The sequence below is a fragment of the Balaenoptera musculus genome, chromosome 1 (genome assembly GCF_009873245.2).
Source record: "Balaenoptera musculus isolate JJ_BM4_2016_0621 chromosome 1, mBalMus1.pri.v3, whole genome shotgun sequence".
Lineage (NCBI taxonomy): Eukaryota > Metazoa > Chordata > Mammalia > Artiodactyla > Balaenopteridae > Balaenoptera > Balaenoptera musculus.
This window is the reverse complement of record NC_045785.1, coordinates 124,009,243-124,035,011: the sequence shown is the minus strand read 5'-3', so window position 1 is coordinate 124,035,011 and position 25,769 is coordinate 124,009,243. Positions and strand designations below refer to the sequence as shown.

The 25,769-nt window shown below is 34.9% G+C and overlaps 1 protein-coding gene across 10 annotated transcripts in view; it reads right to left on the bottom strand.

Annotated features, from left to right (window-relative positions):
• Positions 1-25,769, bottom strand: part of DCAF6 (DDB1 and CUL4 associated factor 6) — a 162,891-nt gene that overhangs the window by 51,714 nt on the left and 85,408 nt on the right. For 3 of the 10 annotated variants that reach the window (XM_036852894.1, XM_036852880.1, XM_036852887.1), the window contains exons 11-12: positions 18,017-18,187; positions 10,769-10,828 (exon numbers count right to left, since the gene is read on the bottom strand). The exons of 4 other annotated variants lie outside the window; for them this stretch is intronic. In XM_036852894.1, coding sequence (XP_036708789.1) covers positions 10,769-10,828; positions 18,017-18,187 — 231 coding nt within the window. The remainder of the gene's footprint in view (positions 1-10,768; positions 10,829-18,016; positions 18,188-25,769) is intronic. 3 more of the 10 variants (XM_036852905.1, XM_036852913.1, XM_036852926.1) reach the window with 1 other exon arrangement.

Below are 25,769 nucleotides of genomic sequence, written 5' to 3'. Positions count from 1 at the left end.
TCATTTAATTTATGACTATAGTTGACAGAATTTGTTCATTTAAGTTGTCAATGAAGTCATCAGCCCGGAGTAAAATTGGCCCATCACATTATTTCTGTTAGCTACAAATACTTCAGACCCCTAGTCTAGTTATCTCCTTGTAGACTGCATATAAATAATGTCTCTGGCAGAAACACTACGCAGTGCAGAACGTGGTTTCTTCAACTGAGGCATTAATGGAAGTATATATCTGAGGTTTAAAAATCCATTTCCTAGCCTTGTTCCATTCTACTCTTGCTAGTTTAATACTCCTCTTCTTGACCATATACAACCTATCGAATTGAATTTTCTCGGAAATGTAGATCACTGGTTTACTAGTAAATTAATTAACAAATTGTTTCTGATAAAGTGCATATTTTAAGCTAAAAAGGTCTATAAAAAATCTACTTTAAAGGACTAAAAAATAAATTTTATTATTACTTTATTTGAAGAAATATTTGTAACCATTTTAATTTTCCATAACTTGCTGTGTGTTTAAAGTTGGATTAGCAAACACATTCTAAAAACTGTATTATTCAAAGCCTTACATGCACAGAAATATATTAATATTACTGAAATATTTTGCTTAACAAGTAGAGATTTTAATTTAACAGCCTTAGGGTTTAGAACTTCACCAAACCCAATGACTTTATGTAGAACGCACCATCATAACAGTAACTAAAATTTCTTGAACATTACTATGTCCCAGGATATAGATGTATCCTTTGTTAAATCTCTGTAGCACATATTTTAATCTCCATTTTATAGATGATGAAACTGATGATAATGAGCTAGATTCTTTTTCTCTAGTAGCCTAAGTTTCTTTCTATATGAAGTTCCTACTTACTATACTGTCTTGGAAATAATCTGAATACTAAGTAGAAAATAAGATTCCTTAAATAAATATGTTAATTAAGAAATATCAACTGCTGGTATTGTTATTTCTCAGAAGTGATGTATAATTCATATCAGCAACTTTAACTGATAAAAGTTCTGGTAGTCCAAACTGTCACTTTGGTATCAGAGTATTGGAAAATTACGCTGTATCTTTTCCAGGGCACTGAGAGACTGAACTATTTCTTCTCACTCTAAAAACATTATAGGAGAATAAAATTAATTGTGGTGCACTCAGCACAAGGACAGTGTAGTGGGGGGAAAATAATCACTTTTAACTTGTTCAACACTGCTAAGATGGCCATATATATTGCTTTGTAGTTTAATTATTAAAAACAACTGATGATGTTAGTAGCTTAGAGCGGTCTCTATCCAGGCAAACGACCATCCATTAGAATACATGCTTTAGCAAGCACAGTCATAACCACATAATAATCAAGACAATATACTGTAAAAGACTTCATTTTTTGGAGTTAGAAGTGAATAGACAGTAACATGAGATTCTGGGAAGCAAATTTAAGAGATCCTTTCCCGAAAGAGCCCTTTCAGATTAATGCATTGGCTCAGAAAAAAATCTCAGAATGGGCTGGAATACAATTTGAAAGCAACTTCTTTGAACTTTAATTAGGTATCTTTCAAGCTTTGATTCACAATAAGAACCACAAATAAGCTTCTTTTTTTTTGGTTAATACACATGTTTTCAAACCATTCAATCTGTGCATTTCAACTATGAAATTAATCATTTGTGGTTCTAAAAAAACATGCTAAAAGTAGTATAAAATATGCTATCTTGGTAACTAGGTTTGTATATCATCTAAATATTGATATGGATGTTTGGTCTTTTAGCTAGGATATCCCTGGAGACCCATCCTATGTGTAAATTTAAACAAAGTTATCAAAATGATAATTAAGTAGCATATGGCCACAATAATTTGTTTAGAACCACTATGCCCAACATTTCCTCTGCTGCTGGGTCACTATTCTAACTGTACAATCATCCATTAATCACCTACAGTAGCTTAGATATCCTGTGGATCATACAGAAATAATATATTCTTTGCCTCAGGGATTTTCTATTGCACAATGAACTTGTCAATATTTTTCCTTCTATTTTGCCAAATGTTTAAAATAAAAATCAATCTAAAAGGAAACAAAATATATGATGAAATCCTCTGAAAAAATACTGACATAGCAATGATAAAGCTCAACTATCTCCCCAAATTTTGCACCCCAACTTGCTTGGCATACATAGAAGAAAAGGCAAATTTCTCAAGTATCATTTCTAGGCCAATGCAAAATTTCCAATTTTATAGGTCAGGAACCTGTCACTTTTCTGCATACCTCAGACTACTGGATATCCAGGTCTTCCAATCATTTGTATAAGGAAGCATATTCTGATTCAAAGTGCAGAAACTGTTTCTAGGAGTAGATTCTAAACAGAGAACTCCTATCCACCACATAGGTGACTGTGAGGCAAGGTTTTTATTCTAAAATTGAGTGTTCTCACTAGTGCAATCTGACTTTATACAGAAATTAACTATTTTATGAAAGCCAAAAACAAAGTGCAACTTTAATACTGATATTTACTAGGAAATCTCTCCTATGTAATCTTTTGGAAATAATATCCTAGTCAAATTTTCTTCCTGACAATCAAAACTCAACCTGTAAATCAATGACAATAACTTTAATCCAATACCTTTTTTCATGACATAACACAGAAATGTGAATTGAACTTAAACATGGGGTTGGGATACATACAGAATCAGACTGTGCCTGGTTCCATTTTCCCTCTAATATTTAAAATTTATGGATTGAAATGTAGTAGTCATTTTACCTAGGCTACCTAGGCTTTCTTTCCCTGTACTTCAGAACTGTTAGTCTTATACCCCTCTGTTCATAAAAGTCTTCTATTCCTAGTTCACTTTCAGTTTGGAGGGAGAACAGATAGAAAGAAAATAAGTAAAAATGCGTACCTCATGCGGCACATAAACCCTGCCAAAATTCTCATCCAAGATTTTTCTTTTTATGACTGTTTCCTCACCTATATTCTCTATTAAAAAATCAAACCCGTCTGTCATACTCTGATTGAACAGATTACTTAACATGATAAAATGTGACTTCCAGGTGAAAATGAACAAATGAGGTAGACAGCTTAGGAGAACACTCTCTTTAACCACTTTCCCCTCCAGCTACTGTCCTTCTTATCGTTTTGAATTACTTTTCTTAATTCTCATCTCCATTGAGAAGTACTTTTCATCTTCTCCTACTCTACTCTGGCCTCTATCAGCCCGGTGAAACTGCTCTCACTAATGAGATTGATCACCGCCGTGTTGATTAATCTAGTGGAGAATTTTTAGAACCCATTTATACTTGACCTCTCAGTAGCAAACAGACAACTCTCTTGTACTTGAAAATTTCTCTTCTTTTGATCTCATGACATCACACTGTTCTACTTTACCTATTACCTTTCAATGTGGTTGTTACTTCTCCATCTCCTTTATCACCTCTCCTCTAGCAAAATATTTAATTCTGGAATGTTTTCTGATTTTTTTTGAGATGTTTTAGATGTCTCACTTTTTACTTTCATCCTAGATGATTTCATCTACTTTCATACCTTCAATTATCATCTACATGCAGAAAGTTCTCCAATTTACTTCTCTAGCTCTGCCATCTTTGCTAAACGCCACAACGATACAATCAACTGCCCAACAGACTTTCCTACTTGGATGCCTCACACAGATAACTCAAATTCAACATATTCAAACTAAGCTTGTGATCTCCACCTCCTTCTATACATCCTCTCCCATATATTCTTCCTTTTCCAGGGTTATCTATTTCAGGAAGTAGCCAATCAATTGTACTCAGTCAAAACCTGGGAGTTACCCTTGCAGCCCTAGAAATGTCACCTGCTAGTCTCTATTATTACCGTTCCCAAACCGCCACAAATAAATGTATAATCTAAGTCAAAACATTGCATTTACTGTATAAAAACAGATTTAAGACACACCCTGACCCTGCTCCCTCCAACCAGACTGCCATTGCTAAACCACCCCCATGTAGAAATTCTGGAGTTGTTACTGCAATTTATACTCTGGACTCCTCCTCAATCCTTTGCCTCGTTCATCAAATCCCATATACTCTACATTTGAAATATTTCATGAATCTCTTCACATCGCTACCTTACTTCTATCACCAGGTCAAAATCCTTATTACCAGAAGAACCTCCTAAGTGATTTATTAGTCTCTAATCAATTTTTCATACTCTATTCAGAACAAACCAGATCTGGCCATGTTCCCTATTTTAAATCCTTCATTGGCTTCCTACTGTTCCTAAATTAAAATCTAAAACCTTAAAAAAGTCTAAAAGGTCCTTCTCAATCTGGACTCTACCTATCTCTTGAAGCCAGAGCAAACGCCAGCCATACTGGGACTCTTCTAGTCATTCTAATGTGATTATCTCAGAGCCTCTGCACATGCTATTCATGATCCCCTTTCCTCCCTCTCCTTGACCTAACTTACTCATACTCATCTTTCAGATTGCAGCTAAAATGTCTCATCCTCAGGAATGCCTTATTTGGCCCCCTACCAGAAGAGACAAAGACTCATTCATATGCTCCCGATTGAACCTTACTTCCTCTTTTATAACACTTAGGACACTTGTATTTATTTTTTTCATCATCTGTCTTTACTGTTAGATGAAGCAAAGGATAGTGGTTATGATCGCAGACACTGGAACCAGGCTGCTTGGATTTGAATCACATCTCTTAACACAGACACACAGTGTGTGACCTTGGACAAGTTTCTTAACCTCTCTTTACCTCAGTTTCCTCATCTGAAAATGGAGATAATAATGGTACCTGCTGTATACGGCTTTGGTGAGGATTAAGTAAATAAACATATAAAAATTGCTCCAAGTAATGTTTGGCACAAAGAAAATGTAAGTGTCTATGTTGTTATTATTATGGTTAATCAACTCTATTATTATTATTATTATCATTATTATTATTAATCAACTCTGTTCCAAGCAAAGGGAGCATTAGCTTTATTCATTCATGCAAACTGGTGCCAAGCCCAGTATTTGCCACAAGGTAACAGGCATTTAATATGAGTTGAATTAATGAAACAGATGTACAAATATGGCTCCACCACTTATTTCACTTGTCTTTACAGATTTCTTGAAGTCTTAGTTTCTTCATCAGTAAAATGAGGATTACATTAGTATTCACCTCATTAAATTACAACAAATGAGATAATACATACAAAATTCTTAACACAGTGCCAGTTACATATTAAGAACTCAATAAATGTCACTTATTTTTATCATAGACAATTCTGAGTTAGAAAACAATTTAACTAGAAATATAGATATTGATTTGGTTAGCAGGAGAGTGGAACAAGTAAGCATATGCAATAAAAATTAAACAGTGCTTAACTTCCAAAAGATGAAATATACCACTAATTTTAAGAATCTAGACTAGTAGTTGGGGAAAAGGGGATTAGCTACTTCATTCTAAGCAACTAAGTGATAACTAGTTCTAAGGAATATAAAAAAAAGTCTAAATGAAGTCTGATTTCACAAACTTTATTTTCTAGAATTTAAAATATGACATATACAGAGGTAGTCCAGTGTGATGAATACTGAACTTATATTTCCCACTAATACAGCAGTCTTCAATCATTAGATATTTATTTAATAAAAATTAGAGTTGTCAAAGTACATTTAATGGCAATTTACAATACTGCTTGATGTACTATCATCAAGATGATATTATTAAAATAAAATTTCAACTTGGTGACAGTATATAATCTTAAGGAAATAATACTTAATGCAAGACAGGTCCAGTTTTTCCATTCCCAATCTACCCTAGTAGAATTAGTAAAATCTGTTTCACTGCTTTCTGATCATCCACAAGTCTCCTTCTGTAAGTAAACATTTTATTAATGTCAAAAGAAGTCTGCTTATATAAAATAATGGATAATTAGCATTTATGTTTCTAATGCTTACAAATTAGCATTTTTATTTCTTTAAATCTAGAGTAGAAAATGAGTGTCTGACAGATGCACAATTGCCTATAGGTGTTAAGTTTCAAACTTAATGGTATTATCAACTTCCACTTAATGATTATCACTGTAAAATGAATATAAAGCAACTTGCTAGAGTCATGGTAAAAATTTAAAACTCAGGCAAAATTAATTCCTCATACCCCCTCAAAAATTAAATGTTAAGATTATAGGTTTCTTTTGTTATTGTTGTTATTGTTAATAAAAGAAGGGGGAATTTCTGGCCTAAATATTTTTAACAGGAAAAATTTGTTAGTTTTAGTAAGAGGCAAGAGAAATATGTCAGAAGAGGATTTTCCCCCTTAAAATATAGTAGTTATAACAGAGATATAAATAAAAGGAAAATCAAAACTACTCATTAAAATATATTATTCACACTAAACAAAATGCATGACAGATATAACTGTGCTTATTCAAATACTTTCTAATTAGCACAGAAGGGTTGTCAATGTGTGCACCCACAGCCCTAAATTTGGAGAGTAGTGTAAAGTATTTTAGCACAGGATAAAAACAATGTGCATGCTGTACACTTATTTCCCTATCATTTATTTCTTTAAAAAATATTTTGATAAAAGAAAATAAAATCTATTGAGGCAACCAGGCAGCTGCATTTATGGTCTTTAAGGTTTACAATAAATATATTAGACAAAGTGTGGTGCTTTTTTAAAAAATTCAAGATAAATAAGCAAAAACACTGTTTGCAATCAACCAGTTCAATAATGTATATATAATTATTTAAAGAAATCTTTTCAATGAAACAATTACAATTTTAAAAATTTTATTAGTAACATTTTTAGCCTAGTAATCCCTCAAAATAAAGAAAATCTAGGACTTCCCTGGTGGCGCAGTGGTTAAGAATCCGCCTGCCAATGCAGGGGACAGGTTCTATCCCTGGTCCAGGAAGATCCCACATGCCGCAGAGCAACTAAGCCTGTGCGCCACAACTACTGAGCCTGTGCTCTAGAGCCCACGAGCCACAACTACTGAGCCTGCGAGCCACAACTACTGAAGCCCGCTCGCCTAGAGCCCGTGCTCCTCAAAAGAGAGGCCACCGCCATGAGAAGACGTCGCACTGAAACGAAAAGCAGATCCCGCTCACCGCAACTAGAGAAAATCCCGTACGCAGCAACGAAGACCCAACACAGCCAAAAAATAAACTAAAAAAAAAAAAAAAAAAAGAAAGAAAACCTATGAACTACTATGGGAAATTAAATTAAGCAACATGTTAAAAGCACCTGGACACCTGGAAGATGAATACTGTCAGGTAAGTATAAAACAGAATTATCAATTAAAAAATATATTAGTGTCTTTTAAAAGTATGAAAAAGACATTTAAAATATGCTTAAAATAATCATTAGAGATATATTCAGGAAAAAACTTATTAAATGTACCACTTTTTTCCATTCTACAGGGTAAAATAGAGAACAAGGGTCTTGACAAAGATTAAAACTTGAAATAACAGCCTATCTGGGGACATCAACTATTCCCTGTACCTTTAACCTCTTCTACAAAGATTCTTTCTTATTTTATAAACATGCTCAGTTCTGAAATTATAACTCCCTCCCAGACATTACCTTTTCTCTACCTTTTCATTCTTAATTGAGCTTATTGAAAGTCATCTACATACCAATGTGTCCACTTTTTTAAAAAAAATCTTCCTCCTCAAACCACTGCTATCTGGCTTCTGCCTCCACATGTAACTGCAGTGCCGAAGCAGTCAGTAACCCACACGGTGCCAAATTCAAAAACATTTCTCTGTCCTTTCATTGCTTCACAATGCACTACTGACCAGTTCCGCCTTGAACTTTTCTTTTCTCCTGACTTTGGTTATGGCATTCTTCTGCCCTATTTCTCTGACCGTTCCTTTCCTGTCTCCTTAGCCAGATACTTTTCTCTGCTTGCTCCCTGTAGCATAGACTTTCCTCTTTTCACTTTATCCTCTATTCCTAGACAATTTTATCCACTCTTGTGGTTTCAACTGTAATCTGTAAATTGACGATTCCTAATTTTTATCTCCATCTCAGGCTTCTCTGGTGACTTCCAGAAACATATCATATCTCCATCCAACTGTCTATGATATTTCTCCATTTGGATGTCCAAAGGTACTTCAAACTCAACATATCAAGAAAATCGCATGTACCTTTTCCCCCCTATAACCGGCTGTTTCTCCTGAAATCCCTATCTTGGTTCAGTATTACTATCTATCACCGTTATCAAGACACCTGGATATCATTCTCTCATTTTTAATAACTAATCAAAGTCCCATCAATTCCAGCTCTTAAATATTTTAAAAAATCTGTCTATTCTTCTCGTTTCCCACTGCTATCACCTTAGATTGGACCCCTCATCATCTCTCACCTGGCCTATTGCAATAGCCTCTTATGTCGTCTTGCTGTTTTCAATTTTATTCCCTTCCAATCAGGCATCTAGAAAGCTGCCAAAATGATCTAAGACATAAATCTGGTCATGTTTCTCCCAAACTGGAATAATTTCTATAGCATCCCACTGCTTAAAGAACTGATTTACTCATTCATTCAACAAATATTTACTGTTTAATGAAAACAGATATGATGTTAGGCACTGAATATATTATAGTGAATGAAAACATTTAGAGAATATGGAGAAAGATAGGCAGTTAAACAATCCCTTAAATAAACATATGATTACAAATTTTGACAAATGCAACTAAGGAATATAGCAGGTCACAAAGAGAAAAAGAGGGGAGAACTATTTCAGATTAGAATGTCATATTACTTTTGGGAAAGTAATATCTAAGTGAGTTTTGATGAGTAGAAGTTGCTAAAGGGAAAAGCATTTTTGGTAGAGGGAATACCATATACAAGAGATTTGAGAGGGAAACGAGCTTAGAGTGTTAGAAAAATTGAAAGAAGGCTTAATTGGCAAGAGCTTAGTGAGTGAGGGAAGGGGCCAGGTCACATACAGTTCTGCAAGCCAAGTGGTATGGATTTAGACTGCCTAAGGGCAAATGGGCACAGTTTAAATGTTTTAGGCAGATGAAAGACATGATTAGATTTACATTTTTAGAAGTTCACTCTGGCTGTTGGTAGAGAAGAGATACAGCCTGAGTGGATGTGACGAAACCAGTTAAGAGGTTACTGCATTAGTCCAGGTGAGAAAGACAGTTGTGGGAAGTTTCTGTTAACTTGTATAGTAGAGGTTATCTTTAGGTAATATAAGCCTATAATGTAGAAGTCCCCAGTACTTTAAAAGATGTCATCCTGCTGAACAAAAAGGCATGTAAAAGCTCAGGATTTAATTCATTTGGATATACTGTCATTAGAACATTTCTGCTCAGAGAACTTATTGCAAAGCTACATTGATGACGGTCTATCGTCATGCAGCTTCTGCCAAACCTATGCAATATCTGACCTTTTATATAACATCTCTACTCATATGACTAAAAGGCATATCATACTTTACATGGCCAAAAAAATAAAGAACCTTTTGATTTCTGCCTCCGAACTAGTTTACCCTAGTAAATGGCACCATCATTTACCCAGGCATTGATGGCAAAAATATGGGAGTTATCCTTTATTCTCATCTCTTTCTGTCATATGCCATAACATATGTACATTAATTACCAACTTAAATATTCAATATAATTCTATGGAAATTATTCTGTAAGATTAAATAAAATATGAATTTGGCTACAAACCCTCTGGTAGTATTTACATGCATATAGCCTTACCAAAAACAGATTATTTCATTAGAGAACAGTTTTAAACAGTAGTAAAATATATTATAATATAACGCTATAATTGTTTTATACCTTAATTATTCTTTACTGATAATACCTCTACAATAAATGTATAAAGATAAAGCACACATAATTTCTTAGTTCTCAAATTCATTTACTAATTCATTCATTCATTCTCAAGAACAGAAAAATCTATAGCAAGTATCTGTCAACTCAGGTCTATAAAGAATAGTAAGATCAGATGTACATAAGTTTTCTAATTTGTTTCAAAATTAGTTTCTGAATAATTCTCTAAGAAGACAGTTAAAATTAGATCTGTTTCACACTAAATAGGTACTTCATCAATATTTCATTTCCCCGATACTGTTGACCAATGAGTCATCCTACATATGTAAACTTTTAGCCAACTAAAGCTTACGGCTACAGTGCTAAGTTATTCTTTTTTAATTTTTAAAAAATATTTGTAAAATCTACTTCATCAGCCTCCGCTCAAGGCTTCAAGGTGGATTCTATACCTCTCCTACTTCAAGAGTGCAAGGGGAAGTCGAAGGTATTTTCCCTTCTGATTGGTGGCTTTGGAGCTTATCTCTGCATTCATAATTGTATTCCTTAAGGTTAGAGCTATCAGGAGTTTAACTACCAGATAAGTGAGACATAAAATCAAGTATCATTATTATAGCAATGCAGTAATACAGAACATTACTATGTTCAAATAACTTTTTCTAAATTAGCCACTAGGTAATATGCTAACCTCACATCCACAGTTCTACACAATTTTATGATAGATAGAATTAAAAAAAGGATCGATATTATATCCATTATAATACTATTATAGGAAGAGATTCCAAAGTTGGCATAAAGGGCCAAAGGTAGAAATTAGCTTATACAGAAAATAATCTGTATAGGCCAAGGAGGCCCTTTGTGCATAATGCCAGCTAAGGTAATTCAGCCCACAAAATACTGACTATCAGACCATAATCAAAATGAAATGCTTTGAAAAAGTGAGAGAGAGCTTGGTTTATGCATTGCAATAAAACTATGGATGGATGGGCATAGCGCATCTCCTGTTGCACGCACCCTGTTGCTCGTCAAGTGACATGGATCCGAGCTGTTTGTTAACCACAGAAGAAGGAGAATCTGAAACAAAAATGAGATTTCAACTTAAAAGTAAGCAGCAGAAAACTGCACAGCAATGTTATGATCATCTCTAAGCTTAAGAAACAAATGTATAAGGTTGGGGAATAGAAGTAAGTACTGTGGTGTGTTTCCCAAGCAGTGAGTAAGCAGGGCCATGTGCTTAAGATATGTTATTCCAGGCAAGCATTTAGCAACTTTGAGAATGAGTTGAGAAAATATTCTTCTACTTCCATGCATATACCATTTATCAAATTCATTTAGCACAGGCACAAGGTGCAAGGTAGATAAAATAGAAACAGTGTATCTCCCTCACTAAAAGGAAGACTCCTTGTCCTTCTCAAACCCTCTCTCCAGCTCCTCAAGATGGCTTTCATTTAGGATTGGAGGATTCAGAGCCTGAAATAAGATGTTCACTACACTTAGCTAGATGTTATCTTGAGCTGAAAAAAGAGCTCCAGTGAAGATTTAAGACAAAGAAAATAGTTTATAAGAGAAATATTCAATGAAGTAATTACCATTACAGAAACATAGATAACTTTTAAAACTCTATGGTATGTTGTGCATATTAAAACTGTACTGTGAAGGCTCAGGTTTCTTTAGGTGCCTGGTGAGAAAAGGAAAAGAGAGGCAACGAGAAGGCTTATGGTCTGGGCTTCATGCTTTCCACCTTGGCTTCAAACAGAACATTTTATTTTTATCCTTTGGATATACTGAGTTTCTATGTAAAATAATTTGTTTTGTAAATAAATGGGTTCTATTGCTTGAAAAACACTGGTATAACGAAAGGCAGCATGATAAAATGGAAAAAGCACCGGTCTAGAGTTAGTCAGTGTTGATTCCAACCCTGGTTTGACAATAATTAGCTATGTGACAGAGGACAAGTCACATTTTTAGATCCAACGCTCTCCTTCCTTCCTGGTCATCCCAGGGACCTGGTAACTAAGAAAGGCACTGGGGAACAGAAGGAGGTGGCTACTATTCCGGGCTTGGGTTCTAGTGCGCTAGTGAAGCTACAGGAAGAGGGAAAATGCGGATAGCAAGCATAGCTGTCCACTAACTGTAAGAATAATTCCTAGTTTCTAACAGCCTACGCTCTGTTCGTAGCAAATGTTGTTAATAAAACAAAAACTCTGCACTTTTGACTGATCGGTTTCTATTCATAATGGCACATTATTCCCCCAAAGGTAAGTATTTTGATTTAAGAGTGTCCTTAACTCAATAGCTAAAAGTTTTCCAAAATATCCTTGATTCTTAGCAATTTTATACCACTTGACTGCTTCAATTTGTACACGTTAAAAAGTCTGAATCCTGCTACTGGGGCTACTGGTATCAATTTTAAATTGTCTACCTTCTGAGATAACCAGTGTGCTCACAAATTTTTGTATTACTAGATTTTGATAAAGCATGATCATTGTTTAAATAATAGCTTTTACTTAAAGTATCCTTACTTATCACCTCTTCATCAGAATATTCAGCTCAACAAATCTGTATTACACAAAAAAGAAAGTAGGAATGATAGTATTTTAATCGGTTCCCTAATCTAGCCATGCTTTGCTTTGCTTTTCTAAGACTTCTCAAATATCCATCTCAGAGTTAGATACAACATTCCTATCTATGCTCTTTCTGAAGAGCAGATGAGTCAGTCTTTAGAGACAAACAAAATGATATTCTTTAAGAAAAACAATAAAAATGTGAGTCACAGTGAAATAAATATTAGAAAATCTTCCTAGAAAGCCTCTTATGAAATATTTTTTATCCCTTTGGATTTGTTATACATTTCATTATACTCTCATTAAGAAGCCTCAGAAAACTAACAACTCTCCAAGCAATCTTTTTTCAAATATTTAATATTTTCATGAATATTATGGAATGTACAAATCTTATTAAAATGCATCTTATGTAAGCTTTTAAATAAAAGACATTGAGAAAGGATCTAGAATGCTATCATCTCCACAAAATTGTGTGTTTTCAAACTCTTGAAGTATTTAAAATGTTAACAAAGTTTAGGTTAAGACAGAAAGATATTAAGCTAAAAGGGCTTCCGTTTTGGTTTTACAGTCTGTCACAGATATTGTGTATATCTGGGGAGCTGTCGTTCTTTCCATGTTGAAGACCAATCTTTAAGAAGAAATCCTTCTTCATCATTGCTTCCATTCTATTTTTAATTTTGGGTACCATGCAACTGTTTTTGGAAGGATTACTTTCCTGTCACATAAAACATTTGAAGTAAAATGTTTCTATATCACTAGATATTCAGAAATACAATACCCATAATTTCCAACTTACAGAAGTATTTCCAAATGTTAACACAATAATCATCAGAATATCTAATATTAAAAAAACAAACAAGTATTAGTTCAATGCTGATTGCTTCAGTGTTTGCATACTCTATTCCTTCTTTCTGTGAAATGTCTTCTAGAAAGCACTATCACAAAATAAAAATCTGACCATATGGTCCAATGATAATTTATTACAAAATGCAATACAGTTGGTCAGCCTATTGGAAATGTCTTAGATTATTATTATTTTTAAAGTAGAGATAAACTTTAAGCAAAAGCTCCTTCAGTCTAAGCTCAAGGTGTCTCATGGTTAATTACTGTGTATCTCCAAAAATTTCGTGTTTTAGTTTTGAGAAACTTCTTTAGCCCCTGGACATCTGAACTTTTTCAACTGTAGAAAAAAATAAGGAATTATAATCTAAGTAACAAGGACTCTTTAGTCAGACTCACTGGGTTCAAATCTGGCTTTCCTACTCAGTAATACTGTAACCGTGGGCAAGTTATTTAACGTCTCTAAGTCTCAGTTTCTCCATCTGTAGAATGGGGATAATTACAATATCTACCACATACTGTTCTTGTGAAGATGTAATGAGATAATCCATGTAAACTACTTAGACAGCATATATGTTATTACTTGCTTGTTTTTCAGAAACATGGTGTTGAATGAAAAATGATGATAGGAGGCTGTTCTGAAAAACATGGAGCATGGTCCTGCATTTAAAGTGCCAAGAGACCCATCACTGTTTTGCTCAGGACCCTATCATTCAAAGTAGTTAAGAAATACTTGCAGAACTATGTCAACATTACATCTGATTTACTAACTGCTTATGTTATTATAATCACTAAACACCTGGGTCAAACGCATCCATTTGAGAAGTGCTACGTGTAACTGACATCATGGACATTGTGGGGAACTGGATGTTGTATAGAGCCTGCTTGCACAGGACCGGGTTAAGTGCTGATTTTTTCCAATATGGCTCAGTTTTGAAAAGCCCTTTAAAATATTCACCAATGTTTTATACCCTTTAAGGGGTATAAAATTTACTTTTTTCTTTTCCAATCGGCAAAACCGTGCCATAAAGTGAAAAAACAGTTCCCACCTGACACCCTCTCTAGGCTGGCTCCATGCTCCAGTGGGGCTCTGTGGTGGTTGGGCCAGTACCAGCAGACTCCACAGGGTGTTGTCACTCTGAGCAGGAGCCAGCAACCCATGACTTCAGGGGACCTGAAATGGAAAAAAAGAGTTGGGTTTAAAATCAGCCATATGCTGAATGCCTCTGCCATAGCTATTTACGGCATTCATCTGATAAACATACATACAGCTCATTCAAAACGCTGAATGCTATCAACCTTACATGGCCGTAAAATGAGGACATCTTGAGGTAGTTAGTTAAAGTCACTATAATTAAGAGAGTCCATTACTATGTGTACTGCTCTACTTAGGAGTATAAAAACTTTATACAGTATTCTCCATCCCATCCTTATGCCATCTCTATAAATTATGGCAGGCCACGATACTTAAATAAATCAATAATTGGGAAACTGAGGCATAAAGCAGCCAAATGACCTGCCCAAGGTCATTTGTCATAGGGCCAGGGACAAGAACTCAGCCAGTCTAACACCCAGGCAGTGATCTGATGAAGGTAAATTCATCTCTTTATGATTTAAAAAAAAAAAAAACAAAGACTAGAAATGAGTTGTGATGTATTTCCTAAAAGCCTAGAAAAAAATGCACTTTTTAAAAAAAACTAAAGTGAAAATATTTAAAAAGTATATATACTGACTTTGAAAAATAAAAATTTTGGAAATTAGCTATGAATAATTATCATTTACAGGTGTCGAAAATTCTTTTAGAGGAGTGGTGTTCAAAGTGTGCTTCAGAGAGCAGAGGTGGCTTGGGGGTGGCAAGAAGGACAAGGAGTTGGGTTGTCATTTCTTAACTCTCTTTATGTTCAATCACAACACTGTCACTTTTATGTACTTTATATTAGAACTTCTCCATGAAATTCTGATTTCACAGCTGAAAAAAAGGGGGGGGAACCATTGTTTAAACGTATCTTAACATCTATCTTACTTAGCTCATTTTAAATAGCACTTGGTGCCTTGGAATGATGTTTTAGTTTTCAACCGCCAAGAAATATTGGCATCAGGCGCCTTCCCATTTGATCTCATTCAAATGTAGATTATTTCTATAAAATGGATTGATGGCTTGATCCCATTTTCCTACGGAAATTAGGTATTAGGTAGATTCATCTTACACTTAGCCTTTCACAAAATATTCTCACGAGTCCTATATTTTGAAAAGAGAATAAAATACTTATCAGACAATGTAATCATTCAGAAATTCTACACTTGTTAAAATTTCTTTGTTTCCAAATCACATTAATGTCTCCTTTGAATATCTTATACCTAAAAGGCTTAAATAGGTGAGAAAATGATAGAAGTATCATTTATTGACAGTATCATCACTTGCTGACACTGTGAAGACAACAACATATAATGGGAAAATGTTTTATGAGAATTGCACAGTCTTCTACTGTTAAAAAGTTAAAATCTAGAATGTTAATTCTGTGCTATTCTATATTGATGATTTTAGTAGTAACATCTAGCATGAGTGAATGGATCAATTAATGTCCATAATACAACTACACAAAATTGTATTCATACATCATGAAGTATAAGAAAATGTTTTGCTAATTGTTATTCAAAGAAAACCTATCTCCCTGTTGAATTTCATAAATTTAATTCCTATTCTGTATTTTTATAATTTGAATGTTCTGAAATGAAGAATTTTGCATTAAGTCAACTCATCTTTCCTCGCATCCAAAATTTACTAAATGGACAAAATATATATATACTTTATTAGTTATCCTTTGTAACAAACTAACAATACATTATTTAACTGTTCTTAAAGTTTTTAATTACCAAATAGTGTTCCTAACATGTGAGGACAGAATAAGATAAAAGTAACACTAACAAATGAACCCAGGCCATGTTACAGGTTAGACTTACTAGGGGTCTCATGTGAATGCTATGTTAAAAGCGTATGATATAGATGACGTGTTTCACCTTGTAGGTGAAGGGAGCAACATACACTGAGTGACAGCACTAAGGGCCTCTAAGATTGGTCCACGTGGGCAGCCTCAGCAGCCCAAGTAAGTTGTTTAATAACAAAATTAAGATAACATGTTTCTCAACTTCAAAACTGGCAAGGCATCTAACTCAGCTTTGGCTTTTTAAAATATACTGGTTATCAAACTAGGTACTATTTAGTAAGAATGATGCTTAGAGTTGGGAAAACAGCATCTTATTTTACAAAGACCATATAATCACCCTAAAGCTTTCTGATTCTAAAAAGAACTTGCTTTGATTCAAATTGATAAACTAGATATAAAGACTGAGTGTCAATATTTTCCTAATGTCCACAATGTACATTTCCCTACTGATAATGTAGACAGTTTTGCTTTATACTCAAATTCACTTTAATACTTGGTTTGTTATCTGCTAAATTTCAGTATTTGAAAAATATTTATACATGTAGGGATATTTTATCTTCCTTCTTATTGTTTTATATGTTATATATTTTTACTTTTAAAACCCGAGCTAGAGTTTTATACATAGCACAAAAGCATAGCAAAATGTATTATTATTAAATGTCACAGCTGTAATCTAATCAAACTTTCTTGTTAGTTTTAAGTATAGGAAAAGATTTCTCTATAGAAAAAAACAAAAAAAGACAGAGAGAGAGACATCTTCTTTGCTTGACTGATATTCTCTCCATTAATATAATAATAAGTTAAAAATCAGGTCCATAATTTGTTCCAAACATCACACCTATATTGCAGTTATTTAAATCTATTTTATTTCACCATGGCATTACATAATATGCTTTTATCACCACAGCACTTAGTGGAACAGATATTTATAAAGTGGAGGTTGTCCAGTTCTACCAATACACAGATTAATTCCAAGTAATTTAATCAGAGTTCTCAAAGTGATTAATTCCCAACTCATCACTCCTTAGGGTGCCAAAACAAAGTGTATCAAAGTAGTATAATCTCGTTAGTATGATAGCACCTACTATAGTACCTATAGTACAGGATACATAGTATCTACTATCCATCTTGAAAGAATTAAGTTGACAGATTATTTTATGCGATATCTTTCACTAATTCTTTCAACAAATGTTTATTGAGCATCATGAGCTTTTTGGCCATAAAAATAACTTGAGCCACTAAAATACTCAATGAAAAAGAGAGTGGCACAGATTATTACTGTCTTATCAGAGTTTTATCGCAAAAAAACAGGAACATAAAACTGGAATATTTTTGCTGCCCTGTATACCAGAAAGTTGATTATGTGTTGGAGGAATAAGTAAGCAAATATTGAAAAATTTCAAATAATTACAGAAGGGGATGATTGAGTCAGCATGCTAGAACGGCCAAACAACATTATAATTCTAAAATCTAGCATTACTAGGTTTATATGGGAATAGAAATACTGGTTAACTTTCAAAGCAAAAAAAAAAAAAGAAGAGGAGCTAGGAGCCATAAGCACAGATAGCATTTCAGCATATAGGAAATTTCAATAGAACTATCAATGTAGGCTCTAAGTTCACTAGATTATTACATAGTATCTCATTAGCCATAAAAGTAATAAATATTTGCCCTTCTCCAAAACTACAAATAAAATAATGGACTATTTTATATTTGTCTCTCTAGCAAGTGCCGCTGCCAATCTGTCCCTCTAGCCGTGTGATGATAAATGTCACCATATGCAAGAAACGGAGGGAAAAGCTGCAAGCGCATCAGCTTTCTTTGGAAGGGGAAAAGGGAAGCATCTTATTACACAGCAGCAGTGTTAAGAAACCAACTCTACCAGCTGCTTAAGGACACTTGACATGAATAACCTGAAGCCTGAGGGTCCTGTGCAGAGCCCTCACGAGAAGCCTGATCAGAAGTGGGAGGCTGCTGCTGGGCACGCACAGCTAGCTCCTGCTGCCTCTGCTGCTCAGCCTTCTTAAGCCTCAGTTGTTGCAGGCGCTTACGGAGCAAAGCTATCTCAGGCCCCCTTAGAAATTCTGACACAGATAGGAAAAGAAAGGTGAAAAGATAGTAATACAACAGAACACAGTAAGAATCTGATTATACATTAAAGACAGAAGGGTATAAATAAAACACATGTCTCATAGAGGAATACTAAAAACAAATTACTCAAAAAATTACTGATCATTAAATTATGATAAACTATACATACTTACACACCTGAATGCTTCTATTTAACTATGATGAATTAGACACATAGAGTTCTCTAAGGGTATTTAAGTAATTAAACGGAATGAAAGTAAAATCTTCCATAAGCAAAACATTTAAAAGTGAACATTCCTTTCCTAATTGCATCTCTTTTTACAATACTAAGAAAAATTGAAAAATATCAGTTATCTCATTTACTCTATATACAAAAACTACTAATTTCAATCAAATAATAATTAAGATTATGAAAAAGTTATGCATTTGGAAATAACTCTTGAAATTTATTAGTAGAGAGCCCTTTAAAAAGTAAAAGTTTTACATTTTTCAGCTAAAATGTTTCTTTTTATGTTGGAATTATCATTTACTTTTTCTTTTGAGCTGAAAAATATTTACATAATCTTTAACATTTTCTTAAACTTTATCTGAGGCAGTGGTCACAGATAAAAAATAAAAATAGTATAACATGAAATTCTGCAGAGAATACTGAGTACCTACTAGGTATGAGGCATTGTTTTAGGCTCTGGGGATAAATGAAACATTGAACAAAAAAATAGTCCCTACTCATTTGTTTTGAGAGGAAAACAGACATCACTGCACACATACACACACATATATAATATACATGTATGCATTTATCTGTGTCAAGTAGGGATAACTGCTATGAAGTGAATGGGGCAGGGTAAGGTCAGGGTGATGAAGATTGTGGGGGAGTGGTGGTTGTTTTATGTATGGTCATAAGGGAAGGCTTCTCCTCCTAAGATGATTTTTGAACAAAGACCTCAAGGATGTGAAGGAGTAAACCACATGGATATCTGGAGGAAGAGTGTTCCAGGCAAAGGAAAGAGCAAACACTAATGTTCAGAGGGGGAAGTATATCTGGATGCGGGATATATACTACAGGTAATGGGAGAAAAATTTGCTGATAGTTTGGATGCAGAGTGATCCCAAAGTTTTTGGTGTAGATAACAGGAAAAATGGAGTTGCCATTTATTGCGACGGGAAGAATCGAGAAGGAGCAAGTAGTATTAGAGGGAAGAAAAGAACTAACAGATATCCGAGTGGAGAAACTGAGTAGGGACTCACTGTAATAGTCTAGAATTCACCAGTAAATCTGGATGTCACTGATGATGTTACTTTAAGCCACATTAAGAGAATAAGTGATAATAAAGAAGTCTAAGAACTAAATTCTGGGACACTTCAGTGTTTAAGAGAAGGAAGAACAGGAAGAGTAAGGAGAATCCAGTGAGGAGGCTGGAGAACTGAGTGAGCCAAGTTTTGTAAGCTCAGTGATGAAAGTGTGTCAAGAAGGATAAAGTAAGCAGTTGTGTCTGCTGATACAATGAAAAAGATACTGACCGAGAACTAACCACAAAGAAGACCTTGACAAGAGCCGTTTCAGTGAAGTCACAGGGGCCAAAACCTGGCTGGAACAGGTTCAAGAGAAAGGGGAAGTAAAGAAGTAGAGGGACACAGCATATATTTTTTTTCTAGAAGTTCTGCTGCCAATGAGGAACAGAGAAATCGGCTGATTGTTGGTGGGAGAACAGAATCAAGGGAGGTTTGTTTGTTTTAGTTTGGGAGATAATACATATGTTTGTATGCTGATGGACAATGTTTAATTGGGAGAAGGAACAAAGATAATGAATGAGAAGTGGGCACATGCGGGAATGATGTCCTTGAGTAGACCAAAGGAGGTGAATTACAGTGGATAAGAGGAGGAATTGGCTTTAGATAGGTGCATAAAAATGTCATCCACTCTAACCAAAGAGGAGGCAGAGTATATGAGTAGAGATTAGTTGTAGATTTGATGGAGGGAGTACATGGAATTTCTCTCACTGACACTGACAGCAAATTATACAAACTACCAAATAACTTTCAGCCTCTTTTATATAGATTATAAGAGTGTAAAATTTGGTTTGTTGTTTCAGAATCAATCATGCCAGAGACACTAACCTCTTGTTACCATGTCCCCTGTTTATAAAGAATTTTATGCAATTGGCAGTTAAGGTTTAACAATTCAAGTGTCATCATAGTCTTTCATTGCTAGTTCCTCCTAGAAAATTCTCCAGTACCAAGTAGGGTAGTATTCATTAACAAATAAATTGTGACGCTCAACAGTATAGTGCCTTCTTCTTTTAAAAAAAATTTTTTTTAATGCATTTTAAATTTATTTATTTATTTATTTATGGCTGTGTTGGGTCTTCGTTTCCGTGCGAGGGCTTTCTCTAGTTGCGGCAAGCGGGGGCCACTCTTCATCGCGATGCGCGGGCCTCTCACTATCGCGGCTTCTCTTGTTGCGGAGCACAAGCTCCAGACGCGCAGGCTCAGCAGTTGTGGCTCACGGGCCCAGTTGCTCCGCGGCATGTGGGATCTTCCCAGACCAGGGCTCGAACCCGTGTCCCCTGCATTGGCAGGCAGATTCTCAACCACTGTGCCACCAGGGAAGCCCTAGTGCCTTCTTTTTAGGTATATACATATCCCATAGTTACTGTCAGCATAGTAGTAACACTTTTAGCAACATAAAATAAAGCATTATTATGCAGCCATAAAGTCTGTCATTTTATACTTCAAAAGAAATTACCATAAAGAGAGAGATTACAGATATGTCAAGTTTTGCTAAGAAAACTGAAAAAAAAAAATCACAAAAATTTCACCCAACTTCATGGTTGTTTCAAACCCTCTCTCTTGCACTGCCAAATGTTTTATGGGGATATGAGTCTCCATCCTAGACCCACTAGGTGATGTAGCAAATCAATAGCAGGCTCTAAATATAAGCAGTGGTGCTCTATAACTTGGAAAATTAAGATTTAGTTACAAAAAAAAAAAAGATTTAGTTATGATAATGTCATGAACCATTAATTCAATGCTCCCAGTGCTTTTCAAAGAAGAATTTGTTTGCTTACTTGAAGGCTGGTTGTATGTCTCCCCAACCAAAAAAAAAAAAAAATGAGGCTAGGGAAAGAAGTCATCATGCAGCTAACTAGGAAAGGCAAATATTGAATTAAAAATTCCAAGCAGAAATACCAGTCTAAACAAATAGTTCTGCTAGCAGTTTGAAGTATTAAAGGCACATAAGACACATACACATTACATCTTTTTAAGAATGTATAAACAAACATATATAATTTGTAATATGAATAAATGCTTGGAGAACAAATTTTTGTTACCATTAGCCAAAATTGAAAGTGAATACACTGAATACCTTTGGGTTGAATTTTAAAAGCAATAACAAAAAAATCCTCAACAAAGAGTCAGGAACTGCTAATGGGAAATTTGTACTTTCATCTCCTGAAACTACTAACCTTGCTCTTCTTGTTTTTTTCTGAAAGACTCTAGGCTAGTCTCCCTAATGACAATTCCCACTGATGGAAAAGAACAATAAACTATAGTTGACCCAACAAAGGTCTATTTGGTTCTAACCTCAAGTCCTGTCTCTCTTCCAATACATAAGGTCTTTTGTCCTGGACACTGGATTATTTTTATATCTAATTTGGTGGTACTTTATCTGCTTGCTATCAACTGTCCCCCACTCCCAACTTGCTCCTTTGTCCAGGTGATCCCTGTGTTTTTTTTTCTCCTAGAACTGGTCACTCCTTTACTAACTTCCAAGTTCCTCTGATCTCTTCTTTAGTTTCCCCAAAGTGGAAGTCACTAACCTAATATTTCCACTTGTTTCTAATCTCTAAATTGCCTGTATCTCATCTGACTAGATCCTGATCCCCTTTAAGGAAACTATAAACTGAGTATCTGGGCTTTGAAAGGTTTGCTTTGCTATGCCATACAACAGAGTTCTTACTTCCCCAGGAATTTTTCTACAGAGCTCAATTCAGCTATAAAGATTATGAAAGGACCTAAATAAATGTATAAACCTGAGCAGACACAGTAATTTGTAAATAAGCAGGAATCCACGCATAAGCCATGAAACACTATCTTAAAAAAATTCAATTCTCATGGTCTGAGTGGTCCATTAATTAGAAACACATGGATCCTTTAGGTGACTCACTTCTCAAGGTGAGCTCCCAAAACTGAGTTTTGTATGTACTGATATCCCCATCCAATCCAAAGAAACTACCTTCTCTTTCTTAGACTAAAGTAAGACCAAAGGAGGCAATTAAACTATAACACACTGGAATGAATGCCTCATTTAACATTCTCTCATTATAGGAAGCTCCTTATCATGGAAAAAAATTACAGATAACACACAAAATGAAGACATTTCTAGACTTAGTTTAAGAAACAACTAAAAGTGATGTCTGATAGGCATTACTAAGAAAGAAAAAAATATTTTATAGTTACTTTGAAATACTTTTTATAAATAAAACTATGAAGATTTCATTTTAACCTATCAGCTCACAGTCATACCTATCTGGTTTTTTTTTTTAAATACTTGTTGAATTCTTTTTTTTCTTTTTCATTTGCATTATTTATTTATTTATTTATTTATTTTTGGCTGTGTTGGGTCTTCGTTTCTGTGCGAGGGCATTCTCTAGTTGCGGCAAGCGGGGGCCACTCTTCATCGCGGTGCGCAGGCCTCTCACTATCGCGGCCTCTCTTGTTGTGGAGCACAGGCTCCAGACGCGCAGGCTCAGTAGTTGTGGCTCACGGGCCCAGTTGCTCCGCGGCATGTGGGATCTTCCCAGACCAGGGCTCGAACCCGTGTCCCCTGCATTGGCAGGCGGATTCTCAACCACTGCGCCACCAGGGAAGCCCCCTATCTGGTTTTTAAATAGATAATCTTATAACCATATTTTCAAAGGCACAGTCTTTTGTTAAATATTCAAGAAAAGACCATGTATAACATAAGAATCAAAATGTTAGATTCTGGGTTATGTATATAGAATGTAGTTTCAAATGGTCTATGTGAATGAAAATAAAATTCAAGAATATGAAGGGTGAAGATGTCCAAATTTTAAAAAAAGATCTACCAACTGACTTCAAATTCCACTTTAGTATATTTTATCTTCCTAATTCAGCTACTATACCCAAAGCCAACTCTGTGGCCCCCTCTAGATACACTATTCTTCAGGTATGCATTTTATATATTCACCTCACTGTGGCTCCATTTTTTCTTCCTACCCATATTTCTGTCTTGATTTTATCATTTATCAAAATGATTTTTTAAAAGTATTTCCATAAAATATTTCTGGAACAAAGTAAGAAAAAATATCTATTCAGTCTTATGTGGTCTGGACAGCCAAGGGCAAATAATGGATCCAAAAGCAATAAATGACTGGATGTCCATTCACAGCATCTTCCCTAGGTATCACCAAATTTGCAGAGCCTACTGGAAACATCCAGAATGAATGAAATGGGACTGAAACTATAAAGACTATAATATAGCTAAATATTCTATATAGGTTATACTAGCTTAAAGATAACAGTCTTAACAGTTTCATTAAAGAGTAACTATTGTTGGGAAGAAAAAGAGGCTTACGTAGAACAAGATAAATAAAATCTCTGTCTTTATGACAGCATTTTCTAACAAGAGAAAATAAGTCATAAACAAATGAATAAAAAATAAAATAATTACAAATTTTAATAAGTACTTTTCAGGAAATAAATAGGGCTATATAAAAGAAAATAAAATTTTAGGGAGGATAGGAAAGGAAGATGAATCTAGCTAGAGTAGTTATCAAAGACCTCCCTTGGGTGACATTGGAGCTGAGAACCAATAAAAAAGGAAGAGCTGCTTCTCAGGTACAGAGATCAGTAAGTACAAAGACTCAGAATCCAAAAGAAAGAGGCAGAAGAAAACGTGGCACATTCAAGGAACTGAAAGAAAACCAGTACAGCTGGAGCGTAATGATCATTAGGAAGTGAGAATGTGGTATGAAATGAGGCTAGAGATAGGCAAAGGCCCAGCCATATAGGTTCTTTTAGGTCCACAGGAAGGAGTTTGAGTTTTTTCTCTTGTATTTATATTTATAAATGCAATTAGAAGTCTTTGAGGGGTTTTAGACAACAAAACTATATAACCTGATTTAACATTTTAAGATACTCATCCTGGCTGCTGCATGGAGAATAAACTATAAGGGAACAAGAGTAAATGAAGAGAGATCAATTAGTGGACAACAAATGATGTAAGATGGAAAGAAGTAGAACATATTTTAGATACAGAACCAACAGAACTTGCTGATGGATTGGGTGTGGGACATGAAGGAAAGCAAGGAATCAGTAACTCACAGGCTATTAAAATAAGCACATGAGCAATAGTTACAATTTACTGAGATATGAAATGACCAAGATTCTGAAAGAGATTAGTGAGACGGGAAGGATAGGAGGATAAATTAAATTTCAGTTTGGACACATTAAACCTAAGATGTCCAAAGATAACCAAAAAGAAGTCAAATAAGCAGTTGGACACAGGAGTCTATAACTCAGGGTAGAAAATCAGATTGTCAATATACATTTGGGAATCATCAACTTAGAGGAGATATTAAATGCTATGGGAAATGATGCAATTAACCAGGGATAGAGTGCATGTAGAGAAGAGAGCACAGACTAGGGGTTTTACTAAAATATTGAGAATTATAGAATAAGAAATATCAAAAATGGCTACTGAAAACCAGCCAGAGTTGCTAATAAGAGTAAGTAGGCAAAAGTGGTGTCATAGATGCCAAAAAAGGTAAGTGTTTCAAAAAAGAAGTGACAGACTACGTTAAACGCAACTGGGTTAAAAAATCTACTAACTACGAACAAAGAAGTATACTTTAAAATAGGCAAAATGGAAGTCACTGGTGACTTTGACAAAAAGTTTCAGTGGAAAAGGAGGTTAAAAGGCAGAGTGGAGTTGGTTGATAAATAAGTGGAAGATGGTAAGAAAATGGAGACAGTATATGTAAGCTATTCTTTTGAAGACTCTGATTATAAAAGGAGCAAAGACTTGAGTCTGGAGGGGAATATGGGACAGTTAAGAGATATTTTTAAGACAGAAGATAATTATAGAGCATGTTTGAGGTGGAAAGGAAAAATTCAGTAGAAAAGGTAATAATAAAGATGCAGGAGAAGGAGCAAAGTCCTTGAGAAGCTGGAAAGAGATGCACTGGCTAGCTTTTGTTAGGAGCAGATACACTTCTTCCCAAAATGTGACTGCTTCTGTCACAGACAATGTGAGTATAGATGCTGGAAAGTTGGGAGATTCAAAAGTAGGAAAGTGAACGCTTTTTTTCCCCACTGTGAATGAAAGAAGGTTATCAGCTAGGGGGTGGGATGAGGGTAAAGGGCGGTGCTAAAAGTTTGAGAGACATGAAGGTGTGAAACAGACATTCTGTCTAGGTGCTGAGCAACAGTGTTGGAAGACTGCTTTAACGCGGAGTGCCAATGAAATCTGTAGTCATGAATTTCTTCACTATCAGTGACTCAGTTGCAGACTAAGAGAAGGCAAACAATTAGGTTCAGTCAGAGATGGAG